The 8,984-nt window shown below is 36.3% G+C and overlaps 3 protein-coding genes across 3 annotated transcripts; 2 read left to right on the forward strand and 1 right to left on the reverse strand.

Annotated features, from left to right (window-relative positions):
* The first annotated feature begins 67 nt into the window (after positions 1-67).
* LOC116140958 (laccase-17) lies at positions 68-2,597 on the forward strand. Its single transcript, XM_031426525.1, has 6 exons — positions 68-186; positions 274-425; positions 568-812; positions 910-1,038; positions 1,141-2,109; positions 2,314-2,597. The coding sequence occupies exons 1-6, from the start codon at positions 73-75 to the stop codon at positions 2,442-2,444; spliced, it is 1,740 nt and encodes a 579-aa protein (XP_031282385.1). The 5' UTR covers positions 68-72; the 3' UTR covers positions 2,445-2,597.
* A 999-nt stretch (positions 2,598-3,596) lies between these two features.
* Positions 3,597-4,511, forward strand: LOC116140972 (chitinase 2-like). The gene has a single exon (XM_031426540.1). The coding sequence runs from the start codon at positions 3,597-3,599 to the stop codon at positions 4,509-4,511; it is 915 nt and encodes a 304-aa protein (XP_031282400.1).
* Positions 4,512-5,857: 1,346 nt separating this feature from the next.
* On the reverse strand, positions 5,858-6,765 carry LOC116140969. The gene has a single exon (XM_031426538.1). It carries the CDS (start codon positions 6,627-6,629, stop codon positions 6,120-6,122), a length of 510 nt encoding a protein of 169 aa, XP_031282398.1. The 5' UTR covers positions 6,630-6,765; the 3' UTR covers positions 5,858-6,119.
* Between the last annotated feature and the right edge of the window lie 2,219 nt (positions 6,766-8,984).

The raw sequence follows: 8,984 nt of genomic DNA on the forward strand, positions 1-8,984 counted from the left end.
ATGAATACATACTCAAGTTGTTCTATACATCCATCAAATACTCGAGTCTCGACCCTAATTCCCTAAAGAAAAATGGGTTCTTCTCTTCTTCAATCACCAGCACTTGTAGGAGTCCTCTTCTCTTTTGTCATATTGTCTCTGTTTGCTGAGCCTGCACTTGGCATCACTAGGCACTACAAGTTTGATGTATGTGTAATACTATAATATGACCCTACATTCTATGAATTATTTTCAACTTAGTATCTTTTTAACTTATATCAAAATATTTTGCAGGTCAAATTGCAAAATGTGACACGTCTGTGCCATACCAAAAGCATTATATCAGTAAATGGGCAGTTTCCAGGGCCTCGCATTGTTGCAAGGGAGGGTGATCAACTTCTAATCAAAGTGGTTAACCATGTCCAAAACAATATCTCCATCCATTGGTATAAATACATGCACATTTAGCATATTTAGTTTTCAGCTAGACAGCTACCTGGTACAAGATGATATAATATACATTTAAGAAGAAAAATCATTTTTTTAGCTCATATAGGCATTGCAAGTTATATGGTTTGTTTGAAACAGGCATGGCATTCGGCAGCTTCGAAGTGGATGGGCTGATGGGCCAGCATATATAACACAATGCCCCATTCAAACAGGGCAGAGTTATGTGTATAACTTCACCATTGTTGGGCAGAGAGGTACACTGTGGTGGCATGCTCATATATCATGGCTAAGATCAACTCTCTACGGTCCCATCATCATTCTTCCCAAGCGTGGCATTCCTTATCCATTTGTCAAACCTTACAAGGAAGTTCCCATCATCTTTGGTAATGACATGATTACACACAATTGGAGTTTGGCAATATTTATCCTATCTGCTAATCAGAATTTGCTTAAATAAAAAAAATATTGTTTTAATTGCAGGAGAGTGGTTCAATGCAGATACTGAGGTTATCATTAGCCAGGCCCTTCAAACAGGTGGAGGCCCAAATGTGTCTGATGCTTATACCATCAATGGACTTCCAGGGCCTTTATATAACTGCTCAGCTAAAGGTGTCATATCCCACAACATATTGCATTGTCTGTTTCGTTTCAATAAATTTATACTATGAATAAGATCTTTTTATTTGATTTAGCATGAATTTGTGTTGCCAGATACATTCAAGCTGAAGGTGAAGCCTGGAAAAACTTACCTTTTGCGTTTAATCAACTCTGCACTCAATGACGAGCTCTTCTTCAGCATAGCTAATCATACTGTCTCAATTGTTGAAGTTGATGCCGGTTATGTGAAGCCTTTTGAAACTGAAACACTACTCATTGCCCCTGGACAGACAACAAATATTCTTCTCAGAACAAAATCCCAGTACCCAAGTGCCACATTTTTTATGACTGCTAGACCTTATGTGACTGGTCAAGGCACTTTCGACAATTCAACTGTTGCTGGTATTTTAGAGTATGAAAAGCCACGCAACTTTCATTCCAGAAACTCCATCAAAAAACTTCCTCTCTTTAAACCAATTCTGCCTCCTCTCAACGACACTTCATTTGCTACTAATTTTACCAATAAACTTCGCAGCTTAGCAAGTGCACAATTCCCTGCCAATGTGCCCCAAAATGTTGATAAGCGATTTTTTTTCACGGTAGGCCTAGGAACAAGTCCCTGCAACAGTAACCAAACCTGCCAAGGCCCCAATGGAACCATGTTCGCGGCTTCAGTTAACAATGTTTCTTTTATAATGCCAAGCACAGCTCTGCTCCAGTCTCACTTTTTTGGCCAATCAAATGGCGTTTACAACGCCAACTTTCCTATATATCCATCAATTCCATTTAATTACACCGGCACCCCACCAAATAATACGATGGTGAGCAATGGAACAAAGTTAGTGGTACTTCCTTATAACACAAGTGTGGAGCTCATTATGCAGGATACAAGCATACTTGGTGCTGAAAGCCACCCTCTACACTTGCATGGCTTCAATTTCTTTGTTGTCGGACAAGGTTTTGGAAATTTTGATCCAAACAAAGACCCTGCAAACTTCAATCTTGTTGATCCTATTGAAAGGAACACTGTTGGTGTGCCCTCAGGTGGGTGGGTGGCCATTCGTTTCCTTGCAGACAATCCAGGTGGGTTACAGACAAAGGGCACCATAACGTGCATTAGTTAAATGATCTTCACACATCTTATCGCTGATTAAGACTCGAATTCAATTATAACAATCTAGGGACTAGGACAGATAACTTTATTAGGACTAAATATTTATAGTATATTATATATGTTTTTTTTTCGATAACTTAAGTTAATATTGAAGCTCAACTGTCTATCAACAGGGGTATGGTTTATGCATTGCCACCTTGAAGTCCACACCAGCTGGGGTCTTAAGATGGCTTGGATTGTATTAGACGGAAAGCTTCCTGAACAGAAGCTTCTTCCTCCACCTGCAGATCTTCCCAAGTGTTAACGTTATTTTTACTCACTTTTTGGCCCGCTCTGACCAGAAATTGCCTGGATGGTTTTCTTTTTCTTTTTGACTTTTCAATTCAGTTTAATTCTTCAGCGGAATTTATGTTTGTTGATCCATGTGGAGTCAAGGAACAAAGAATGGACAACTTTTTGTAACATGTACAATTCAATAATATTATCCAACTCTCTGATTTGTTTTGCTGAAAATCCTAAATAATCTGTGTACCATGATGTTAATTTTTTGTGTAAACTCTGTTACTGGAAGACTGATATGAGCTGAAAATTGCAAAGAGGGTGATGTCTTGCCTCCATTTTGTAGTAAATTAAGACAAACGACTTTCATTAATAACTTCACGAATCACTTTGCCTTGCACAGACCCAAATAATAATCCTTTGTAATTTCCACATCTAAACAGGCCGCATAATTAGCCTTGTGTTTAAGGACAGCAGACTTTGACATTGTGTTTGTAAAATATCTGGAATTAACGAGAACAGTTCATGGATGTGAATTTGTAAGAGTCCAAATAATCCTGAATTCAATATCAGATTGCACAAAGATTGGCATCTATGCTTACTGCTGCAGACAAAGAGCGTCGGTATTAACTCCTACTAATAAAGTTATACACTATGTTGTTCTCTGTAGAGTCGCTAATACAGTAGATGACAATCCGATAATAAATAAGAATATATATCGGCCTGCACTGGATAAAAGAGTTCAAGATTAAAGCCGTCCACAGAACGAATTTTTTTATGTGTCATGGCCAATGAGAGTACTTTATCCATAGGAACACATGGTTAGTCTAAGTGTATTGCACTAAAATACTATGAACGTTGAATTCCAAAGGATCTGGTACACAGACAATTATGAAGGCAATAATGCTATGAGTTCCAGGAGACATTTGGCATTTGCACTCAGACAAATCCCTTGATAATATAAAGGGCTCTAGATATTTAAATGCATAATAAAACTTGGGACTGCATTAATTTTTAATTTTTTACAAAATAAAAAATCTGAGGTCACAGACCTATAATAAATTATAACACCCACATAAAAACAAATAGCTCATTAGTCGATAATAGTCTAGCCATCCTTCACTTACATATAATACCTTTCTGGAAACCTAACATCGACTCTCAACTTAGAATAGCCATGAAGTTGTACAAGCTCCTTGTCCCTCTTCTTCTAAATATTCTCTTAACCATAGTTACATCAATCCAAGCAGCCCCGGGAAACTCAAAACTGTTTAGAGAATACATAGGAGCTGAGGGCAAGGACATTACATTTTCAGATGTACCAGTTAGTTCTAAAGTTGAATTTCACTTTATTCTCTCCTTTGCTATAGACTACACCTCATCTTCTCATCCATCCCCTACCAATGGTAACTTCAGAGTATACTGGGACACAGAGAACCTTACCCCTTCTCGTGTTTCCTCCCTCAAAGCTCAGCGTCCAAATATCAAGGTGGCTATGAGTCTTGGTGGTGATACCATTAACGGCAAATATGTATTCTTCCACCCTGCATCAATCAACTCTTGGGTCAGAAATGCTATTCATTCAATAACAGAGATAGTAAAAAGTTACAATTTGGATGGAATAGATATTGACTACGAGCACTTTAACACAGATCCTGATACATTTGCTGAGTGCATTGGGAAGCTTCTGTTCTACCTTAAACAACAGAAAGTTGTGTCTTTCACATCAATAGCACCATACGATGACAATTCTGTGCAACCACATTACATGGCTCTGTGGAGGAAATATGGGCATCTCATAGACTATGTTAACTTTCAGTTTTACGCCTATGATAAGGGGACAACTATTTCTGAGTTTCTGAAATATTTTGAAGCCCAGAGCTCTAATTACTATGGAGGTAAGGTCTTAGTGAGCTTTGGTACTGACGGAAGCGGGGGTTTGTCTCCTCAAAATGGCTTCTTTCAGGCTTGTAGTAAGCTGAAAAGTCAGGGGAATCTTCATGGTATATTTATTTGGTCAGCAGATGACTCCAAGAAGGATGGTTTCCGCTATGAGAAACAGTCACAGAATTTTTTGGCCTCCTCCAAATGATCTGTCTCTCTGATGCGATGTATAAAGCCAGTTTTTAGCTATAGATTAAATAAAACCAGATGCATTTACAGCCGATTAGATTGTTACAGAGTTTTTTATTGAAAACTAATTGAATGGAAAAAGAACGGACAGTAATAACATCACAAATTCCAGATTATTTCTGTCTATCAAAGTGTATGAGCTCAACTGTTCAACATGTCTGCTCTCAATATTGTCTTACATGAAAATTTCTTACATTACTATTCAAAGCGATCTGAAGTCTAATAGTCTGGACTCTGGAACATATAATTTTCCTTAAAGAAAGAAAGCATATTTCAATGAAACTAAGTTTGACATTAGTTCTTGCTTGTTCCTAGAGCAATTTAGTAAAGCAGAAGGAACACAAATGTCACTGCTCATGAGTAACACTATTCATATACAATGTCATCCAGAAAAGAGGCAAACATTTAACATAAATTTCAGACAATAGTTATGCATAATGTACAAGTTATTTATTATATTAACTTTTGAATTGACACAGGACTTTCAAATTCAAGAAAGGGACCAGCATCAAAGAGTTGGTAGGTCTCCAGAAGTTTCTAATAATCGCTTCAAATATAACATTTATGGTAATCAAAACATTCAAGGAATGGTAGGCATGTACTACACGAGCAAACAGTGATCTGAGAGATCAAAGATTCAAAAAACCTGGAAGGGAGGTGATTATTTTGAACTTAATGAGCAAATAACTTAAATTTACAAACAACCACCAATAAATAGAATTTGCAGTAACTTAAACCATAAGAGGGGGCAGGGGTGAGTCAACTTTTGGGAGAAAAATTTCATTCCATAAAAAGAAAAATTTAGAAAAGTATTCAAGTATGGCCTTCTCTAAAATTATATTGCAAAATTATTATGCTGCTCAAATCAGCCATTACAAAACTGTAACATAAATCCTAAAAAAGTTCACAGCTGATAACAATATGTGGTGAAACATTTTGCCATACAGATAAATCGGTCATATGAGATCCCATGATAGCCACACATGTTAAAATGGCGTCAGTTAGTCATTAGTGAATGACTAAACAACTATTATAAGCCAGGTTTCATTTCCTTACTGCTATAGATATTATACTTAAGTTACAAACTTCAAGTGACTATCAACTGTTATACTGCCAGCCACGGGCGTCCGACACTAAAGGATAATGCAACAATAAGTTTCAAGAGACAATAAAAGAAGCATTTATGAAGTTTTTCCTCTCTCATACAGTGTTGGTGTCGACCATTTTGATCAAAAAACTGAAACACAGATCCAGTTGAAAGCATTTTTCATCAACAAGTGAAAGCACCACCCTCACTTCAATTGCAATATATTCTAAAAATTCTTTGTATTAATAAACAGAAAACTCGTACATAGTTTCAAATTGCAGATATCAACAACAATAGAACAAATAATATAATTAAATTAACATCAGATTAAATATTAATAAATCACATTGCAATTCGATTATCATGATGAAAACTACACAAGACTAGCATCTCCCTTATCATTAAGCGAAACTGCAATCCCAAAAAATTACCCATTTAGCTGCCACACTACATTTTGCTCCAAAACAAAATTTACCAAATTTAACTGTGCTCCTCAGTTTTTCTTTTCTTTTTCTTCTTAATTGGTGATTCTTCTGAATGTATTTCCTCTCCCTCCTCAATCTCACCGCTTTTTCTCTTCTTTTTCATCGTCTTCTCCTCGACCACTTCAATTCCACTCCCGTTAACTGTTAACTCACCTCTCTCCTTCTTCTTCTTATCCTTATTTATCTTGCTCTCTAATCCATTACTGAGCCCGTGACTTGATTCTCTCAACTCGGGATGAGTCAGTTGTTGATCAGAGAGGACACTTCGGGTCGGCTTTTCCTCTTCCGCAACAATGTCTGACTTGGAAATTTTGTGTTTGCGATTGGATTTCAGTTCCTTGTGAAGCTGAGACAACTCATTAAAAGAAACAGAAGCACGTCGAAGGTAGGCGCAGAGCGCCGGTGAGGCGTTGGTGTCGGCATTGACGAATTTGGAGAGAATGGAGGCGGCTTTGGAGAGGGATATCGGGGTTGTGGAGAGGACCCGTCCGGTGACTGTCTTCATCCTTACTGATTAGGGTTACAATTAGTTTAGTTTAGTTAAAGTTTTCTCACTGGTATCTAGGGTTTTTAGCCAGAGAGAAACATAGGGTTTTTGGTTTGAAGAAAGGGACACAGTTTCTGCTCACGCCCTACGTTATGCGTAGCTTCACTCACCCTGCCAAATTGCAGCCTTCAGATTCGCTCTGAAAAAAATTCAATGGTTCATATTAAACATGGACAAGTTTTTATTTTTAATACATATTATTATTTTAATAATTAAGAAAAAAAAATATATATATATATATAACGGTAGACTATGCAGTATATACCAACGGAGTAATATTATTTCAACAACTCTTTTTCACAAACTTTTTCTTACAATCTTAACATGATAATTCATAATTGATTGATTCGTAATTAATTAATGAAACCCATATATGATCCGTATAAGACCCGTTGTGAACTAATCAATTGTAAACTATCACATCAGATGTGTAAAAGATGATTATTGATGTAATATTATTCTTACAAATTATAAGTGATATATTAATTTGATTTCACGAAATTCGTATTTATATTACAGGTAGTCATCTACACAGTCAATAATCATCAAATAAATGTTACAAATAATTTTATTAATATTATTTAATATGGGTCTTGAAAAAAGTTTTACTGGGGCTCAAATAAAACTTCTTTACTTGAGCATATCATTCTACTTGTTATTTCTATTTGAAGCAATATATAGCGTGGACAAAAATCAAAGAGAAAAAGGCCCCAATAAGAAAATAAAACCATGATCAAGAACCCTTATAAAAAGACTTGTAATTGAAGAAGAAGGGATAAGTCAAATTCTACTGCACACCAACAAGCATGCTTAATTAATGCCTTATGCTATCAATATTCAATACTATCTCTTTATTTTCTGTTCACTCTTCTCAGNTAACGGTAGACTATGAGGTATATATAAACAGAGTAATACTACATCAATAACTCTTTTTCACAAACTTTTTCTCACAATCCTAACATGATAATTCATAATTGATTAACGTAATTAATTAGTGAAACCCATATAGGATCTATATAAGATTCGTTGTGAACTGATCAATTGTAAACTGTCACATCAGATGTGTAAAAGATGATTGTTGGTGTAGTATTATTCATACAAATTATAAGTGATATATTAATTTGATTTCACGAAATTCGTATTTGTATTGCATGTATCATCAAATAAATGTTAGACCAATAATTTTATTAATATTATTTAGGCCGACCGACTTGTGCATACCCAAGGTTTACCGTAACGACAAGTTGGTACCCGAAAGGTTTTAAAACGACAAATAGGTACCTTCCGTCATGTTCTGTTAGTGATTTCTGTTTATTAATAGTGAAAAGACTAAAATGCCCTTCAAAGTTTCAATTTTAGTTTTTTATAAATTTAAAAATTTCTAAAAAGCTCCCTAGGTTTGCTAATTTAATTAAACACCCCCATATATAAAAAGTTTGTTAAATGACAAAAACACCCCCACCACCCCCAATGCCAGATTCCGGCCACCATCGTCGGAATCTGGCCGAAAAACTGCATTACGACACAGACCCGTCGGATCTGTGTCGTAACGTGCCGATCTTTCCTTTTCCGGTCAGATCCGCCACGGATCTGGCTGGAAAAGGCAAGATCGGCACGTCGAAGCAGTAGCCAGATCTGGCCTTTTCCGGCCAGATCCGTGGCGGATTTGATCGGAAAAGGCCAGATCGAAGCGTTACGACACAAATCCGATGGGTCTGTGTCGTAATGCAACTTTCCGGCCAGATTCCGGCGGTGGTGGCTGGAATCTGGCACTGCGGGTGACGGGGGTGTTTTTGTTATTTTACAAAAATTTTATATATTGGGGTATTTAGTTAAATTTGTAAACCTAGGGGGTTTTTTAGAAATTTTTAAATTTATAAAAAACTAAAATTCAAACTTTTAAGGGCATTTTAGTCTTTTCACTATTAATAAACAGAAATCACTAACAGAAAATGACGAAAGGTACCTATTTGTCGTTTCAAAACCTTTTGAGTACCAACTTATCGTTACGGTAAACCTTGGGTACGTGTAAGTCGTTCTCCCTATTATTTAATATGGGTCTTGAAAAAAGTTTTACTGGGGCTCAAATAAAACTTCTTTACTAGAGCATATCATACTACTTGTTATTTCTATTTGAAGCAATATATAGCGTGGACAAAAATCTAAGAGAAAAAGGCCCCAGTAGGAAAATAAAACCATGATCAAGAACCCTATCCCTTCAAATTCTAAAGGCTTGTAATTGAAGAAGAAGGGATAAGTCAAATTCTAAAGGCTTGTAATTGAAGAAGAAGGGATAACTCAAATTCTACAGCA

This window comes from Pistacia vera, unplaced genomic scaffold, assembly GCF_008641045.1.
Source record: "Pistacia vera cultivar Batoury unplaced genomic scaffold, PisVer_v2 Contig389, whole genome shotgun sequence".
NCBI lineage: Eukaryota > Viridiplantae > Streptophyta > Magnoliopsida > Sapindales > Anacardiaceae > Pistacia > Pistacia vera.

Coding starts and splice junctions, on each gene's coding strand:
- LOC116140958 (XM_031426525.1), top strand. CDS start 73: ATGGGTTCTTCTCTTCTTCAATCACCAGCACTTGTAGGAGTCCTCTTC. Junction 187..273: donor CTAGGCACTACAAGTTTGAT/GTATGTGTAATA, acceptor AATATTTTGCAG/GTCAAATTGCAAAATGTGAC. Junction 2,110..2,313: donor TTTCCTTGCAGACAATCCAG/GTGGGTTACAGA, acceptor GTCTATCAACAG/GGGTATGGTTTATGCATTGC.
- LOC116140972 (XM_031426540.1), top strand. CDS start 3,597: ATGAAGTTGTACAAGCTCCTTGTCCCTCTTCTTCTAAATATTCTCTTA.
- LOC116140969 (XM_031426538.1), bottom strand. CDS start 6,629: ATGAAGACAGTCACCGGACGGGTCCTCTCCACAACCCCGATATCCCTC.